The sequence below is a fragment of the Gekko japonicus genome, unplaced genomic scaffold (assembly GCF_001447785.1).
Source record: "Gekko japonicus isolate JY-2015 unplaced genomic scaffold, Gekko_japonicus_V1.1 scaffold244, whole genome shotgun sequence".
NCBI lineage: Eukaryota > Metazoa > Chordata > Lepidosauria > Squamata > Gekkonidae > Gekko > Gekko japonicus.
This window is the reverse complement of record NW_015165838.1, coordinates 825,932-844,937: the sequence shown is the minus strand read 5'-3', so window position 1 is coordinate 844,937 and position 19,006 is coordinate 825,932. Positions and strand designations below refer to the sequence as shown.

At 43.2% G+C, this 19,006-nt stretch overlaps 1 protein-coding gene across 4 annotated transcripts; it reads right to left on the bottom strand.

The window, feature by feature from the left end:
- Window positions 1-648: 648 nt before the first annotated feature.
- LOC107110216 (regucalcin-like) lies at window positions 649-18,958 on the bottom strand. 4 transcript variants are annotated; one of them, XM_015410963.1, is made up of 7 exons: window positions 18,895-18,958; window positions 16,204-16,369; window positions 11,115-11,297; window positions 7,133-7,348; window positions 4,329-4,460; window positions 1,346-1,494; window positions 649-917 (listed from the first exon to the last, which is right to left on the bottom strand). In XM_015410963.1, exons 2-7 carry the CDS (start codon window positions 16,364-16,366, stop codon window positions 867-869), a joined length of 894 nt encoding a protein of 297 aa, XP_015266449.1. In that variant the 5' UTR covers window positions 16,367-16,369; window positions 18,895-18,958; the 3' UTR covers window positions 649-866. The 4 variants fall into 4 exon arrangements, with proteins under 4 accessions (XP_015266449.1, XP_015266448.1, XP_015266450.1 ...); XM_015410962.1 differs by lacking the exon at window positions 18,895-18,958 and adding an exon at window positions 17,371-17,505; XM_015410964.1 differs by lacking the exon at window positions 18,895-18,958 and adding an exon at window positions 17,383-17,505.
- Between the last annotated feature and the right edge of the window lie 48 nt (window positions 18,959-19,006).

Sequence of the window (19,006 nt, the reverse complement as noted above, 5' to 3'; positions counted from 1 at the left end):
CTTGTGCAACAGTGGAGTCAGCTGCCCAGGGAGGTGGTGAGCTCCCCCTCACTGGCAGTCTTTAAGCAGCGGCTGGACAAACACTCAGTCAGGGATGCTCTAGGCTGATCCTGCATTGAGAAGGGGGTTTGTAACGATATGAGCTTATGTTTGTATTTCTGTATAGTGTTCTGGTTACCTTTTATTCTGGGGGTTTGGGGGGGGGGGGGAATCAATGCTGCATGGATTTCACTCCCACCTTGATGCCACAGCATGGGGGATGTATTCAATAGGGTGGTTTAATTTTTCAAAGTGCACATTAGCCACTATTGCAGCACACCGCTCCTGGGAACCCCCAGAATTAGCATTTCTGGGGATCATTTTGGGCTGCAGCAGGAGGTGAGAAGGTTCACTCCCTGGACAGAAACCCTTCTGTCCACAGAAACGCTCCACTGAATCCAACCCACTGTGCTGGAGGTAACCACTAAATCTGTGCCTTAGACAAAGGATGATCTTGCATGGCAAGAACAGGTATGCAACAGCTTCAAGAAATGCTAGATGAACCAAACTAAGTGAACAAAATTTAGCTGTTTACCAGAGGACAGCTATGGCTCTGTTTTCAAGGTTTTGGGGCAAAAAAAATCAGTGTGACCACACAGTTCTGCATTGTAACATACTTCAACCTTTATTAGGAAAGGAAGGATTTAAGTAACAGAAAAAGCCATAACCTGCATGTTGGTATATTAAAATTTCTCACATATTTGTGTGATATTTAGTTTTACTTCCTCTGTGTAACTACAAGAGATAAAGTCTTCCAAATGTGCAAATCTCTGACATTTCCTTTTGTTATTGCTCTTGATGCTGGTCTTCTGTTTAAAGGTTAATTGTTAACCTGCGTATGAGCATGGTGGGAGTCCTTTTACTCCAAGTCCAGTTATCTGTTTTCAAAAGGGCAAGAAAGATAACACACAGTCATCCATGTATCTGGTAATTAACCAGAAATTATTCAAACTGCATCTATTTTGATATTTTGTTTTGTTCCTCAAGGACTACAGCAGCAAAAATTCAACAGGAATTCTGGCCTTCAGACACCCACCCTCCCACTTGGCCCCTCCCACTATTTGTGGAAGTCCACCAACCCGCAAGGGCAGAGTTTCCAAGGTCATGGCCTGCTGCAGCGGGAAGGGGGAGGTTGGATAGTTTTGTGCGAGGGCCCCTCTGTTTGCATAGCACAGGATCCAAATCAAAAAATTGTAAAATGAAAATCAAACATAGTTTACACAAGTTTTTTTAAAAATAGCTTGTCATATTCTTGGCCCAGACAACTTTCCCCATCCTTTCAAAAGCACTGAAACGACTGAATCACCTTGAAAACATTGCCAGCCTGTGGCTCCCATGGAGCCTCACCCATTTCTTGGGAAGCAGAAGTGACGTACAATTCCGAATAATCAGGCCCGCCAAAACAGCAGGAAGTAGTCTGAGCAACAGGCAACTTCACGGTCTGGATCCGTGTTCCTATTAAAACACATATATTCCTTCTTAAAACCTAACTGGACGATCAGTTGAACTGTGCCCAATCTGCAAGAGTCCCACAAACCCCCAATTCAGCACTCAGTTGTGTTCTACACCATTCCACCATAATTGAATCAGAAGACGCAGGGCTCTAGTCGGGGGGGAGCTCTCAGGTACGGAGCTCCGGAAGAGAACCTCTAGGGGGCGGGGCGGTCACGTGGTGAAGCCCCGCCCCCTTCTTTACCCCGCCCTCTGCTTCGATCCTCATTCCGTTTGGGAATGAGGATGAAGCAGGAGGGTAAGTAGCCGGGCCTTCTGACACACTTCCGGTGATGTCAGGGGGTGTGGCCTTCTGTCACTTCCGGTGATGTCAGGGGGCGTGGCATATGCAAATAAGTTATGCTAATGAGTTATGCTAATGAGCTCCGGCAGCTCTTTTTCTACAACAAGACCCCTGAGAAGACGTCTTACCGCCGGGGGACGGGGGGGACGGGGATGGGATAACAGCCTTGAATACAAGAACATAACCATTTATTCCTTTTCAAAAGAAGAAACTAAACTAATAAAGGGAACATATTCTCCAATGCTGCAGAGAGATTTCCACAGATTTTTCAAAAGGAAGTTTCAGGACATCAAGAGGCAAATATCAAGGGCAGGGCAGACATGGTTGACTTACTAGTGTTCATCACTTTTGAATGAAATTTTAAAGGATTACATGATGTATTTAAGTGACACAGCAGGGGAATATCTGGCCGCTAAAGGAGTAAGAAAAAAAATTTGAACTGAAACTTGGAAAAAAGTTCTCAAAATAGTATACACAGCGTGTGTGAGACATCACAGGACGCACATAATACAACTTTCTTAGAACATATATTGTCTCTCAGGTAACTGCACAAACTCATGCCGCTCAGCTTTAACATAAAGAAATCCCATCTGGTGTGAGAATGGTTTCAGTAAGTTTTCAACATACAATACATGCACATTTAATTGACTCCCCAATATCAGAGGTAAGTGCCGGAGGCTAAAGATGATGTGTGTAGTGTGGATTTGGGTATCTGCCCCTTTGCCACATATTATACTTGGTATTTAAGGCCTACGACCGCCTGACATAAAGCCAGAAGTTTCCAGTCTTGCTTTCTGAAAAGGAAACAGGATTTTTAAAGTTTCTGTGAAGTCTTCCTCCGTACCCCCACCTAAAGAAGGGAGATGATTGCCACCTGGGAATAGGCCTTTCTCCATGGTAATGCTAATTTATGAACTCTCTTCCTTGGGACATTCGTTTGAGGGCTTTCTTGCTTGTGTTTACCATCCAAAAACTTTCATCTGCTTTTGGAGGTGCTATTGGCTTTTCTTTTAACGATGGTCTTGTGATTATATATTTGATTTTTATCCTGCCCTTGCCACAAAGAGCACAAAGTAACACACATGACATGCTACATAGCTATTCCCTCCCATTTTATCTTCACAACCACCTAATGAAGTATATTGAGAAAGAGTGACTGGCCCAAAAATACCCACCAAAGGTCATGGCACAGTAGGGATTTGAACTTGGTTCTCCCGGGTCCTAGTTTAGATCAGGGGTCATTTCGTAGAAAAAGAGGTGCAGGAGCTCATTAGCATAACATATTTGCATATGCCCCACCCCCTGACATCACCGGAAGTGTGTCAGAAGGCAACGCCCGCCGCTCAGGCTCCACTGGACTCTTTTGGATTGCTAGCCATTGGGGCGGGGAGGACACATGCAGATCTCTCCTGGCAGAGGAGGGAGAGCTTGTACCTGAATAAAACTTGGTCTTAAAGGTGCCACGGGACTGTTTTGGACTAGGGGGCCCGGGGGGGGGGGTGGCTCTGCAACCTACCTGGCTTCTTCTTGCTCTGACTGAGGGCTGCTGGGAGCAGGGGGTGGGGCTTGTTGCATGTGCCCGCCCCCTGGGCTCTTTACTGCCAGAGCTCCGCTCCTGTGCGCTTCTGCAGGAAATGACCCCTGGTTTAGATACACTGTGACTATTTAACTGTTTGTGCATGCTGAGGTCTTAATCTGCTTCCTCTAGCATGATTTCTATGCAGTAGTTATCAAAACTGTTTTTGATCTTCTACTTTATGTTTCCTGCTTTCATTCTGGTTGTTTTTAGCTTGATTATTTTGGTTAATTAATTTTCATCATGATTCACTGTTGAAAGGCACTTCGTACAAATATAGTAGTAATTACGACTGTTATGAAAAATGCCTCTTTCAACTTTTGAACCATGTTTTCATTGAGAGACTCTTGGGACAACATGGGACATTCTTGTTCAAGAGTGCACTAATCGGTCAACACTATTTGCAAATTAGTATTCTCGAACAGACCGTTTCTTCCAAGCCCATGTAAATAATTTTAACATGCAAACTGACAGCAGTGCCTGATATTGTGATACTGCAGCATACGTAAATGTGTTAGAAGAAGGCTGACTTTGCTCTCACCTTCTCTTCTCCTACATGAAACCCTCTGACTAAAGCTGACCAAGCTTTATTTACACCACCTGCCCTTACACCTATCTGTGTATCCATCTTTTACTATGAATGTCCATCTTTCAGACAATGTTAAGATTTTTCACATCATGTGTGGGTTCACCCCAACCTAAGCGTGACTCAAAAAAATCTCACATCAGGTATGAGGGAGCTTATTTCCCAAGTGTACAGGACCCTGATTCAGATCGGGACTATGGCACAGGGGGGAGAGGGGGCTTCAGTTTTCTCCCTGCCCCATCTTCCCAGCAGGGGGGTGCATGTGTATCCCATCAGGACATGTGAAGTCCCTTCTCCCCACTGTGCTGCGTTTTCCCTTTGCAACTGCCTACCTGTCTCAGGGTCAATACGGATCACTCGTCCTCCATTGTAACAGGCAACCCAGAGTTTCCCTTCTGTATCAATACTCATCCCATCTGGGATTTTTTCTTCCTCTTCCATCGTATATATACTTCTGCGGTTGGCTGTAGAGAAAGAATGACATGATTTAGGGGATAAATCACACATTTTTTCCTTCATAAGTCAACAGTTCTCTGAATCAAGAAAGGCTAAGAACCATAGAGTGATTTTCCTGAAAGCTGGTGTTGGGTAATCATGTTACAGCAGTGTGTCGGGAAAGGAAGCAGGACCACGCCCAGCTTAAAATCTTCCAAGAAGATTTACTCAGCACATGGAGCCGGAATAAGATGGAAGCACAGTATGGAACTGGCATTCCTGCCAACTATGGCACAGTGGGCACGACTGTTTAATGAGGTCATGTACAAAATTCCTGCCATCAGACTGGAGGACTGGGTTGTGAATTCCTTCCTCTGTAAAAATCAGCCCAACTCAATATTGAGAAATTTGGCCCTCTGGCTAAATTTCCATGAATATTATTTCGTATACATGAACAGCGTTTCATAAATGCCTCTTAATGAATTTTATCCTCTTCCTTTTCAATGTATTCTACATTTAATTCACTGGTTTAACTGTATCAGCGTAAAATTAATTGGCTGACAAGCTGTTTGGGAGTCGGTGCCTTACATCTGAACACCTGGGCTGGAGCCTATGAACAAGTTTCACCATGCTTATCTCTACTGTGAAGCACACATCCTCTAGTGCTAGAATAACCTTTAGCGCAAGATGAAAGTGCTAGTACAAGAGGAAGCATGTTTCATGGCAGAGATCCACAGAAAACTCGGTCATAGGATCCAAACCAAAATATATACAGGAGAGCATGTCACAACTGGCACCCCTTCATCCAGGGAGGAGGCAAACATAGATTCCAACTTGCAAGGTGACCATTACAGCAGAGGTGTGCATTTGGCAGAAACCGAGCAGAATAAATACCCCCAAAATATCTCATCTGGTATGTTATCCTCTTCCTTTCTGAATCAGGGGGGAACAAAGAAGAGGGGTTTAAGGCTAGCCCAGTGGGTCGCTGGTCCGCTGATCAACTTCCCTGGGAAGAAGACTTTAAACCTCCCTTCCCTTCTCTTTCTGATGCATGCTGCCACTGTGGCATGACTCAGGGAGGGTTTAAACTTTAAATACCTCTCCTTCCCTCCTTGAGTTGTGCCGCAGTGGTGGCACGCATCCAGGAGAAAAGGGAAGGTATTTAAAGGGACTACTACCTTCCCTTCACTCTATGACGTGTGCCGCCCTGCGGTGCGACTCAGGAAGGGAAGGTGTGGAGCCAAATATACTCAGCAATACGGATTATTTTCCAAATTCCAATATCACTATAATTCGGAAATATCAGTGTATACCAATATTTTTCGGGTTCGGTATACCCCTATATGACAGCAGGAAAGGATAGCAAATGGAGATATTACTAGCCGTACTGCCAATTGCAAATCTAGGCCTCCAAAGATTACACATTCAGTAGACACAAGTGATCAGTGTTTGAGCTAGGCTAGCAAGCCAAACTGGACTAGCTAGTTGGAAGACCAAACAGAGATAAGAAGCATGATGCTTTGTTATCAAAATGAAATAGCTTCAAAGGACAGTGGTATTGCACATCAATATTAGTAAGACCATCTGTAGATATTAACTTCAACTTGACTACACCTGAACGTAGTGCACAAAAGATAAGGTAACAGTTTCATCCTGCTTCTTGCTATCACAAATCCATCTGCTGACAGTATACATCCGAACAGCAGCTTTTCACTGCTTTATAACCATGGCTTTTCCAATAATAAGTACTCTTCGTAACATACAGCTACCAGGATCTGAAATATGAAATCTTTCCATTGGCAAAACCATGTGCGATCCTTTAGATCAATCCTAGGTTATTCACTTTAGCCGTGTCGCATACTCGAATACGGCAGAAAAGAGTTCCTTGATGGTGCATACGGCCCTTTCCCATGATGCAATCAAATTCAGTGCAATCACATTAAGGGATTCTCCAGTCCTCCTCTGCTGCATTTCCCCATCATTCGCCATAAACCACACACCAGCTGCACTCTGGAAGCAACAGCAGTGAAAATTACTCTCTAAAGACAAGCATCTTTTCTGCAGTAGTAAAGTAAGCAGGATGCAACAGCCATGCTGTAGCTAGGCAGATCTGGGTCTGATGTGTGGACGGGAAACCACCAAGGAATCCAATGTATATGGCTGGGGGCACCAAGGAAGGAAGGCAGTACAGAAGTGTAACTAAAGGATGAATGTTTGAATGTTTTTTATTTATTTAATCTATAAGTATTATAGGGAGCTGCGGTGGCTCAAGTGGTTAAGATGCTGAACTGCAGGCTGTGGAAGGTCGGTAGTTCAGCAGTTTGAGACCCAGGGGTGCTGCATGACAGAGTGAGCTCCTGTCTCTAGTTCCAGCTCCTGCCAACATAGCAGTTCGAAAGCAAGAAATTGCAAGTAGATAAATAGGTACCACTTTGGTGGGAAGGTAACAGCGTTCTGTGCGCCTCGGTGTTTAGTCATGCTGTCCACATGACCACAGAAACGTCTTTGGACAGCGCTGGCTCTTCGGCTTTGAAACGGAGATGAGCACCACAACCCTAGAGTCGGGTTCGACTGGCTTTCGAGCAAGGGAACCTTTACCTTTATAAGTATTATAATGTTGCAAATATTCATAAAAGCAGGTATGGTGCTTGACAGAAAAGCAGTTAAACATTTTATGGATCCCGAAACATGAAAGCTATACCGATCTGTCCTGTTTGCAGGTCATAGTCAAAGGCATCCACAGAGTACGAGAGGCTATCGATGTAAAAGAACGTTCTGTTATCCAGCGACCAGTCCAAACCATTGGAGATGTCCACGTTGTTAAAGTGTTTCACTACGGAGTGGTCAGGGAACAAGGTAAACAGAGAACCTTGTTTCCTCTCTAGCACAGCTGGCCGAAGTTCATTTCCCATTGTGCCTGGAAGAACCACAGATTTTGGACTGTTAGCAAGCAGAGAGCAAAAGAAATAGAGTGATAAGGTGGGCCAGGGCCTCTTCAATAAAAGACAGGCTCCAATATGAGTTTTCCTTAGACTCAGTAGCAAACTACATATAATTAGGCTTGGACTCACCAACTGAGTGTGGAAAAACGAGACAAATCCCCCTTTGGTAAAACAAACTCCAATCTCAAGTCTTATGAGTTGGATGTGGTAGAAAAATCTAAGAATACGGTGACTTATAGTACTCCCGATTTAGTCAGAAAATCTACTCATGAAGTCTCATAAGGGAATGTTCCATCAATTAAACAGGATAACTTAAAATGACTATCTGATGGTACCACAATAAGCACTTTGTCATGGAATATAGTTGGTTGCTACTCAACTCCTCAGATTAAGAAATTTTTAACTACTTCTGATATTATATTATTACAGGAGACATGGACATCTGATAATATATCCCTTCAAGGATTTAAGATCTTTATGTTAGGGGAGATAAAGGCGGAAGACTGAGGGGTGGGGTGGCATGCATGGTGCCTGTTAGGCTAGATCAGTGATGGCGAACCTTTTAGAGACCGAGTGCCCAAACTGCAACCCAGAACCCACTTATTTATCGCAAAGTGCCAACACGGCAATTTAACCTGAATACTGAGGTTTTACTTTAGAAAAAACAACTCATACATTAACTTAAGATGATCCAGACAAAGTAAGGAAAGCAATCCCAAATGCTTTCATTTACTTAAAATTATTTGGCAGAGAATTTGGTCTGGGCCTATCTGGGGCGATAGCACGCCTGCCCACAGAGAGGGCTCTGAGTGCCACCTCTGGCACCCGTGCTATAGGTTCGCCACCACTGGGCTAGATGCTACTTCCCTAGAAGTTCTAAAATGTAGACCTTTTTCCAATAGCTATACTGATATGCTTCAAAAGGTTTGCTTGTATTGTGGTTTCAGTGTATCTCCCTCTGTCTACTTTATCTTTTGTAATAGATTAGAATTGGAAGAAGCTTAACATTTTCATAGATACTCTTATGGCCCCGGTCACACGAGAGGTTTTGGGCTGGTAGAGGGACGGATCGGGGGCTCAGCAAACGGGCGCGATCCCACAGCAACATCTGGGAAGCGTGCTGCGCCCGTGCCCGATCCGCCCCTTCCACCCAAAACCCTGCTGCAAAAATGAACCACCTACCGTGGTGGTTCATCCGAGACGGCCGCATCAAAGCCGGCTGTGGGATCGCCGGCACGTCCTTTCGCCAGCGCATCCCTGGCTCCAGCCCAAACTGCGCATGCTCAGGCATGCGCAGTTCGGCAGCCTCCCCCTCCCGACTGTGGCTTTCTCCCCGGTATCTGATCGTGCCGGGGAGCAACGGCGCCGCGGCTAAGGGGATTCGTGGGATCCCGCCGCAGCGTCTCTATTTTGGTGTGGCTCTAATTTGCCGCACTTTGGCCGGTGTTTTCCCTTCCATGTGGCAGGGACCTTATGATGGATTATCCTTCCTTGCCTTTGATACTGGCAGTCTTTAAGCAGCGGCTGAACAAACACTTGTCAGGGGTGCTCTAGGCTGATCCTGCACTGAGCAGGGGGTTGGACTAGATGGCCTGTATGGCCCCTTCCAACTCTGGGATTCTACTAGCTGGTGATTTCTATGCAAGAATAGGACCAGATTACAGTATCTTTTTTCAGAGAAAGGCCAGGCAGAAATTAATTGATCCTGATTATCCTTTTTTCTTTTGTTGGAGCTCTAAAGATAAGATATCTAATAAAGCTGGTGAAAAACTGATGGTGATGGTAGAAAACAAAAGGTTTGGTCATCCTGAATAGTCAGGAGCAAAGTGGATTCTGGAGAAGATTTCACATATATTAGCGCTAGAGGGAAGAGTGTAATAGATTATTTTGTGGTATCAACATCTATGCTAAATTATGTTAGAAGTCTAAGGGCTGAAGATTTTCAAGACAGCGTTCATCTTCCACTCTGCCTTTTCACTGAATTACCATGTCACAGCTACCTGAAAGATCTCTGCAATTTAGAACTTGTCCAGGAAGAGAACACTCTCAAACCTTTAACATGGACAGCAACATCAGCAATATGCTCCAGACAAATCATAAATTCAGAACACTGCAGGACTTTACGTGCAAGATTTCTAAGTACTAAGTCTATTGATATACAGCTGGAGGGCCTCACGGAATTATTAGGGATGTTTTTACCCGCTTGTACCGGCAGCATACTATCAATTCTGGCATCTTAACAAAAAGAAACCAATGGTTTGATAAAGAGTGCAAGGGTGTCAAACAGGCTATTTAGCAGTGTCACAGATGTTTCCATTTAGTGAGTGATTCTGGCACATTGCTAAAGTTACTGGATTTTTAAAAATTCTATAAATCAATGATCTGTGGGCAAGATAATTTCTGCCCATGGTGCATGACTTTCTTGCATCTCTCTTCCAGTGCAGCCAAAGATGCCTGCCATTTTGGGCTGCTGTGGGAAGGGGAATACGAGAAAGTCGTGCTTCATGGGTGGAAATCCCACAGAAAAGCTCAGGTAGTTCCAAACGTTAATCGTCACAGAGTTGAAATAGCAAGATGCACGTCTGGACCACAGAACTTTCAGAGCTGAAGAAAGACACCCAGATATCCCTATTCCACTCCCGCCATACAATAGGGTCATCAGAACACACCCAAAGCTCTCCAGTTACATTTGTTCATCAAAATGAAGCAATATACAGAATTAAAGAAACGGCTTTTTGGCTTTTGGTTCCGGCTACAGTAAAGTGAAGGCACTTGCAGGCTGTGCTCTGTTGCCAGGGTATTTATTTTTTTATTGTGGTCCCCCCCCCCCATTATATACGTGTTTTATGGGTTTTAAAGAAAGTTAAGGTAGTTTTGAGGAGTAAGAAACAACTGGAGTGCAGAATGACAGAAACATTACATTATAAATACTATTAAGCAAACCTGTTGGTGCCAGCAAAAAAGAAGTCATAAAATAACTATGACAATTCTTATTTTCAGAGATATTTTAAGTCCTTTTGCAAATAGCACCCTGGGAGACAGATGGGTTTTAGAAGAATTAATAAGTAATTAATTTTACAATTAAAAAACTACCCCAGTGAAAACAGATGTTTGATTATTTGAAGACTTGGAATAATTACTTTGCCCCAACAAATTTAACAACATGCCCAAAAAGGGGCTCAATGGTTTTCTTTTTTAAAAAGCACCATCACGTCCAGAACTGATAGCAAAATCCTAATACATTTTCCTGGGAGTAAGCAACACTGAATAGACCAGTTTAGGATTGTTCTCTGAGCATGTGGGGATCCTTGTTGAAGCAAGGCCAAAGCTTAACTGCTACCAGACGGGTCAGTGTAGCCAAGTCTGATGCCACTAATCATGTGCAACAACATGGGATCTTGACTCCAGGCCTTACCCATCAATGCAGTCGGACATCTGTTTGGAGTGTGCACCTACAAAGATTTGCATATGTAATGATACACGCACAGTACAAGCATGTGTGGGCTGGGCTAATGAACTACTGGTGTTGTCTATGAAGCATAGCAAATCTCCATGGTACATCACAAGGCTGTTTCTCAAAATTTCATGCAACGTATATCATGCATTATGAGAGATTGCTGTTCACACAAAAAAGTGCAAAGCAATGGAACTAGCCACACAATTAATTACAACCAGGACTAAAGATCGTAACTCTTTAAATAAACGGAGGATGCTTAAGAATGTGAATCATGGTCAACCAACCTGCAAATAGTCTTCCTGCAGGATCCACTTTTCCATCATTGAACCGATTGTTGGGCTTATCCTGATCCACGTTATTAATGGTGGTTACAGATTGGTTTTCCCAGTTCAGAGCAGCAAACCGGGTTCCTTGCGTAATAATGTAACCACCACATTCGCGAAGAGCCACCAAGCTCACAAAAGCATCTGGAAATTGGGGATGAGAAGTTGTATGAAAGAAACAGCAGTAGAGTAAGTGCTTTCATACTGCCTTGAGAACCTTTTGTTGAAAGATGGCAGATATTTAGGACTGGGCCTGGTCAGTGCCTGGATAGAAAACCTCCTAGGAATCCTATGTAAGCCACCTTGAGTTCCCTAAAACTAATACGGTGGGATATGAACACAATAAAATACTAAAATCGATAAAATATAAGATACAGTGCTTGTACATGTACATAAATACAGCATTTGGCAAATGGCTTGAATTCTATAATCAACACATTTCCTCACCAACTTAGACAAATCTACTCTGACTGCATCTTTATTCTTTTCCTTGGGTCTTGTTTTCATTTGAGTTCTACATAGTAACATCATACATCTCTTTCTTGTATTTCTGGAACTTCTAGCGTCACTTTGTAATAAAAATTGCTCTCACCCCACTTTTCCGTACTTAGGTATGCCGGTATATTACATACACAGACCAAGGGTCATTTGGGGGGGGGGACGCGGGGGGAAGCCATCCCCCCGGGTGAGGTGCGGGAGGGCGGGGCCTGGAGCTCCCTGCTGGTGCCCGCTGGAGGTCGCCGCCGGCTGTGGGGAGGACACACTTCCGGTGATGTCAGGGGGTGTGGCATATGCTATGAGTTATGCTAATGAGTCCCCCTAGCTCTTTTTCTACGAAATGACCCCTGACACAGACACATATCTGATCAAATAAGCTCAGTCTCATAAACTTAGAAGCAGGCACCAAAATACATTTGCTAGACGTCTTTGTGATTTTGGCTACTTTGCTGTTCCACAGTCTAAGCAGGAACAAGTCCAATATTCTCTGTACGATGCCACACTGGATCTCAACAGTGTGCTCTTTGCGGAGGTGCCCTTCAAAACAGTTTGGAAACGAAGATAGATCAAACTGCCACCACCCTGTTGATGATGTACTCATCTCATCCTGGACCCATTTTGGTCATCTGCACTGACTCCCAGTGCAGCTTCTGCCAGGTTGAACTCAAAGTGCCAATTAAAATTTTACAAACCTACGCAGTCCAAACATTGCGCAATTTCGGAAACGCCTCTTTCCATATGAGCCTCTCTATTTGCCCAGACAAGATCTGTGAGCGCCCAAAACTCAGTACTCATTTGTGGCATCAAAGTTGTGGAGTTCCTTCTCTGGAGACTCAGAAAACAGCAGTAGTGAATTGTTTTAGGCTGCTTTTTAAAACATTTCTATTTTATCAGTCCTTGGCAAACAGTGTTTGGAAAATGTCATATTCTGGTATTTCCCCCTCCATAAACGCATGATAGGTGTGGGCATTTTATGGTGGGTTTTTGAAATATCTCTGGTCTTATGCCTTTTTCAGAAAGTTTCAAAATTGTTAATGTATGCCATGTTCTTGTGGGCCTTGTGCAGAAAAATGGTATAGAAATGTTTGACTAAATAAAATACAGGAATGATCTACTTAATCAATCCATTGTGCAGTTCTGACCTCACACCTTTATATCCCTTTTAAATAGGTCAGATAAATGTGAGATAGGATCTGAATGGGTAATTCACAATAAAGATCTTCAGTATAAGTGCATTTCTGCTCACAATTAAGCTACTTAAATCCCACTGGTTTCAGTGTAATTTAAATAGCCAAAATATGTGCAGGATTAATGTGTGAGTCTTGCTTGGACCTAAATTCAAACGTTTGATAGAGACTTCCACAAGTTCCTGACTGGGAATTCCACTCTACCATTTGTCTGATCGGATTGTGTTCCAGATATCTGATTTCCTATCCAATTTTGAAAACTCTGTTTTGTCCTCCAGATGAGAACTGAGTTTCTGTGATTGAAGTCCATATACATATCTCACTTCAAAATCCCTCTTATCTTCTGTTATAACCTGAATACTTCTCTGACACTGACAAGAATGGTTGCTGAGGGATAACTCTGAGAGTAGTTGACAGTCCCTTCAGGAAATCCTGATTTAGTATTGAAAGACAAGATTTCAACTTGAAAGTCTATATCTTCAGATCAACAATACTCCATGCCTCCACAGCAAGGCAACATATGTGTGGCTGATTCAGAACCACGCTTCCACAGCACCAAGATCCATGGATGGTATCTTCATCAGATAAACTCATAGGAAAGAGGTGCTTGAGATAATCTATTAGGATTTCAACAACCCAATTATCCAGCTGAACATATATGTGCCAATCCATCCAGCATATATACTTTGATGGACACCATCCTCACAAACTGTTGGTCCTTAGGGTGTCACAAAACTCTTTGTTGCTTTTTCTTTAACAAGCACTCTTTCCAATTTTAAGAGTGTGCTTATATACTTGAGGTGTATGCTCCAGGGATGCATATAGAGCAGTGGGTTTCTCCAGGTATGAACTGAAAAAAGCAGTGCACTTTGCACCGTATTCTGGACCAAGTCACTAACTGGCACCCAACTCGAAAAATGTGTTGTAGAAAACAGAATTATTGTGGCTTTCAGTCTTTAGATTGCTTCTATTTATTCCAAATAGAGTAAATTGTTGCTGGGTTACTAAATGACGTACTGTGGCTTTGAGATGATATTTCAGTTTTTAGCTATTGCTATTAGTCATCATGTTGGTTTTAAATGCATTTATTTACTAGAGTTATAGTTACCTTTCTCAGACTCAAAGTGCATTACACAAATGTAAGCTGATACAATCACTGTGATGAGTCATTTAATAAGCAGTGTACTAGAATACCGAAAACAAGCAAGCATCATGTATTAGAGGGCAGATATAATGCAGAGAAATCGTATTACATCAGCAGAAAACATCACAGTGACAACAGGATAATATGTGCAGCACAGATAATATGTCCTATACCCAGGGGTTAGTCCATGATGTCCCTTTATACAGTGCCTTCCTGAACCACTCTGTTATATTATATTACCTTTACAGAAAAAAACTCTCCTGAACAACTCCATGATAAGAGCGTGAGAGCCCTCCTGACCTCATCAGGCAGGCCATTCTGTTAAGAGCCAGTGTGGTGCAGTGGTTAAGAGTGGTGGTCTTGTAACTAAGTTCAAATGCCCACTCATGCCATGGAAGCTTGCTGGGTGATCTTAGGCCTGTCACACTCTCTCAGCTCAACCTAGCTCACAGGGTTCTTGTGACAATAAAATGGAGGAGAGGAGAACAATAAAAGATGCTTTGGCTTCCCATTGGGGAGAAAGGCAGAGGTCATAAATAAATAGGTCCACAACATGGGACCACACCACACAGACATCATATTGTTGTGGCAACATTAAATTTAATGTTTGTTTTGTTTTTTCTTATTAATAATTCTGCGTAAGCGTCTTCAAAAACTTTACTGCCTGACTGCACGGCACATATGTCTGTTCACATATTCTCATCTTGTATTTACTTATTTACTTATTCACATTTTCAGCCCGCCCTTCCCAGAAGTGGGCATCATGTCATTTATACAAAAATTTTGTTAATAAAATAACATTAAAATTTAAAGCATCTTCATAAATATTAAAATGGTGGTCACAGCTAATAACCAGAGAGAGAGAGAGAGAGAGAGAGAGAGAATTTCTCTGGTTGTGGGAGGTTCCTAGCAATAGCCAGTAGTTGTTAACAGAGTGTTAACAGAGTGACAACCACCTTAGAGAGGAGGAGGAGGAGGAGGAGGAGAAGAAGAAGAAGAAGAAGAGGAGATTGGATTTATACTCCGCCTTCACTCGGAGTCTCAGAGCAGCTTACAAACTCCTTTCCCCTCCCCGCAACAGACACCTTGTGAGGTAAGTGGGGCTGAGAGAGCTCTGACAGAAACTGCCCTTTCAAGGACAGCTCTTGTCAGAACTATGGCTTGCCCAAGGTCATCCAGTAGCTGAAGATGCTTTAAATTTAATAAATCCATCTTCGATGGATTTATTTAGCTTCATCCGACTCTGCCACAACCAAACAGCCACAGCCTCCAAAGCCTCGGCCAAATTATCAGGGGTGGAGGACAGATGGCCTTCCAATAACAGATAGAGCTGGGTGTCATCTGCATATCGATGGCAACCCAGCCCATACCTCCGGGCCAACTGGGCAAGGGGGCGCATATATATAAAAAATATATGCGCCCCCTTGTTAAATATATATATATATATATGTGTGTGTGTGTGTGTTAAATATATATATGTTAAATATATATGTTAAATAATGTTAAATATATATGTTAAATAATGTTAAATATATATGTTAAATAAATATATATATTAAATAGTATTGGCGAGACGATTGCCCCCTGCGGCACTCCACATTCCAGTGGGTATCGCAGGGAGGACTTCTCGCCCAGCGCCACCCTCTGCCCCCGACCATGGAGAAAGGAGGAAATCCACTGCAAGGCAGTCCCCTGAACTCCTACATCAGCAAGGCAGTGGGTCAGTAGATCACAATCAACCATGTCGAACGCTGCTGTCAGACCAAGTAATAACAGCAGCGCTGACCCTCCCCGGTCCAGATGTCTATGGAGGTCATCCATGAGGGCGACCAGAGCCGTCTCCATCCCATGGCCAGGGTGGAAGCCAGACTGGAAAGGATCCTACTTGCATCGAAGGGAGCTTTGCCTCTTGAAAGCTTGTCCCCTGGCAATCTTGTTGGTCCTTAAGGCGCTACTGGACTCGAATTCTGCTCTTTTACTGCAGACCAACACATCTACCCTCCTGAAACATTCTCATCTGTCACACAGCAGCCCCAAGAGCTGCATGCACAGGGAAAAGTTCAGAAGCTACCACAGTCTCTGCAGTAACTTCCTCCCAGAGAGTTCCAAAAAGGCATGTGATGCTACTTCTGATCACCTAATTTTTAAGGTCACTCAAAAAGGAATATTTTGGTATGACTAAAAGCAAAATCAGTAGAGTTTTTTGACATCCCACTCTTACCCACGGGAACAGCTTGTACTTCCTTAGTAAGAGAATTCCATCGAAGGACCTTTTTGCCAGATACATCCACAAAGAGGAGTGTATTTCCCTTTTCCTCCCATAAAGGCGATTCTCCAAGCCTGCAGTGCGCCTCCACGACAACCTCAACTTTTTCAGAAGACATTGCCTTTGGAGAAAAGCAGCAATGCAGGTAACAAATAGGAAGAAAGATGAAAAGGAATTTCTGTACAAATTCAGACATTCCAATCCTAACATCTTTATGTAGAAGTAAGCCTCATGGATTTCAATGCAACTGTTTACAAACAAATATGGACCAGAAAATTATGGATTCTAGACAGTGGCAAAGGCATGTTATGATTTTAGATGTACATCTATGGCACAGGAAGTCCCTTATTTGAGAACTTTCCAGAAATATATTCCTAGAGTCAACTGTTGGGACCAAATGCTTTACTAGATAGTTCTTTGGTCTGATGCAGCAAGGTAATCCTTACATTCTTCATTATGTTAGGAAAGAATACGAGTTCCCAACTTCAACCTGACTCTCTATTAGGTGCAAGGCTACAGTTATTTCACCATTACTTCCTCGGTTCAGCTATCTGTCTTAAAACAAAACTTGCTATTTGATAGCAAACAGATATATGCTGCTTCTCCACTACTGTCAGAAAAATCCCTGCTAGGGTATGTGCATTTGTTACTGCGATCTCGGAGTCTGAAATATTCCTTTTCACTTCTATGCGAACCTAAACGTTTGTATAAATTTGATGCTGATGTAACCCATAATGTGCTTACAGGTACTGGTTAGTGCAAGCACAACACATTTTACAGGACAGCAAAATAAATGGTTTATGTTTTCTAAGAACACAATCCAGTCAAAGTCAGTGCACTTTAAAAATCCCTTGAGTGCAATTCCCTTGAGTGCAATTCCAAAGAATACCCAAGGCAGCTCACAAAAAAAATTAAGCATAAATGCTTAAAATATCAGACGAGGCCCAAGACAATCCACAAAGCCACTCTAAAAACATACTCATAAAACAATAATAAAACAGCAGAAGAAACTTAGCTTTGGCAGGAATGTGTCCTGAGGTTTCATTTCTGATACAATTCAGTAATTATATTTGTACAACCTGGCAATGAAAAGACCGATAGTAGGTGACAAAAGTGCCTTACAGAATCCAGTACCAGTTGAGTAGATGGATCAGAAGCTCTGGATGGAGAAGCTCTTGTGGAACAGCTGAGATTTCTGGACTACAGCTCCTGAGAGCTCATGCTAGCATCTGACTCTCAAACCTCACAACCAGCCTTCTAGGCTTTACAGGCCAATTTAATTACTCTTTTTAAATTTCAGCAACCTTAAAGCATCTGACAGTGCTAATCTTTAATGTCATGTGTTATCTTCAGAGTCAAACATTGCTGCATTCCTGCTGAATACGATCTTTTTTGTGAGTTAGTAAAGTAGGGCAAACTTCAAACTTGGCCTGATAGTAAAGTAGGGCAAACTTCAAAGTCCTTGTTTAGCATTCTATCCACAAACTGGCTGGTGGGGAGGTGGGGGTGGGTGGGAGTGTGATGGCTGCGGTTTAGTTTTAGTTCTGGCCAATGGCTCTGTAACATAACAAAAAATTAAACAAGGGCAAATTGAAATACAATGTTATAAAGGGCACCTCACAATATCATATAGCTAAAACTGAAGTTATACTAATGTCTTTTCTGAACTTTTTGGCACAGAAACTTTCAAATGGCTATTTTGATTCTGTCAAGACTTGGACTCAATAGGGACAGTTTAGTTCACAACAGAAAGGCATTGTCCCTTCTTACTGCTTGTGCACAGTATTCAGGTTTGTCCTGATTTTCTAAGGACACACCCACCCACACCAAGACATGCATCTGTCGTTGGACAATCGTGGATTCTCTGTTGGCAATCATGTACTCCATTATCCCTATGGGCGATCATGCACTCTCTATAAGCAATCATGCACTCTCTATAGGCAATCATGTGTTTCTATGGGCAATCGCTGTTCTTAGTTTTGGCTCAAGGTGGCTTACCATTAAAACTACCACAATATTAAAACTACCACAATATTAAAAGCAAGCCATTGGACAAAAGCAGTGTTAAGAACAATCCACAAAACGGAAGCAGACCATTTTGTACTTTCAAAAGTCGACACATAACACTTCTATGGCGAATTAACAGTACAACAGTCCTGGGACTGGGAGGATTGTTCGGGATAGCTATTCAAGGAACAGTAGCTGTAAAAAGTAACTCTCTCCCGCATGCTCACGGAGCTCTGTGCTGTTGACTTTTGGCAGCACAGAATGGAAGAGGAGACGGAACCTTTAAGGAGGAGGGGCCGGCGGCGGCAGAGAAGCCTGACTTAGAAAGGGGGGCTGGGCCACTACAGAGGGTGGTGGCTGGGCTCGGAAAAGCAGAAGGGGCAGAATTCAAAAACTGCGCTCGAATCTAATCTCTTTAGACGCTGAGACAGGGATCTTTGCTATAATGAGGCAGGTCGACTTTGCAGCCCTTTCTCCAAGATCCTGGACCTGCTTCTGCAGGCGTTTAGAGTTAGTTGAGGCCAGACTGGGGGAAGCTGCATTAAAAAGCAAAGCTCCCCGGCGGCCGGTGTGCCGTGAAAGAATTGGAGAGCTTGATGGTTCTGGCTTTTGCGGTCACGAATGCCAAGGTTTACTCACCCACTCTAGAGACTACAGATGCGGCGGCGACCGTTCCATTCCCAGCTTCCTAGGCCGGCCCACGAGGCTCCAGGCGCTGTGTTGCATATTTGCAGAGTGTCAGATTTAGAGG

What these genes read in the sequence shown, in the direction of transcription:
- LOC107110216 (XM_015410963.1), bottom strand. Translation starts at nt 16,366, where the DNA reads ATGTCTTCTGAAAAAGTTGAGGTTGTCGTGGAGGCGCACTGCAGGCTT. An exon ending in CCGTATTGACCCTGAGACAG is followed by an intron (nt 1,495 to 4,328) that starts GTAGGCAGTTGC and finishes GTGTTTTAATAG; the next exon opens with GAACACGGATCCAGACCGTG. An exon ending in AGGCTGGCAATGTTTTCAAG is followed by an intron (nt 918 to 1,345) that starts GTGATTCAGTCG and finishes TTTTGAAAACAG; the next exon opens with ATAACTGGACTTGGAGTAAA.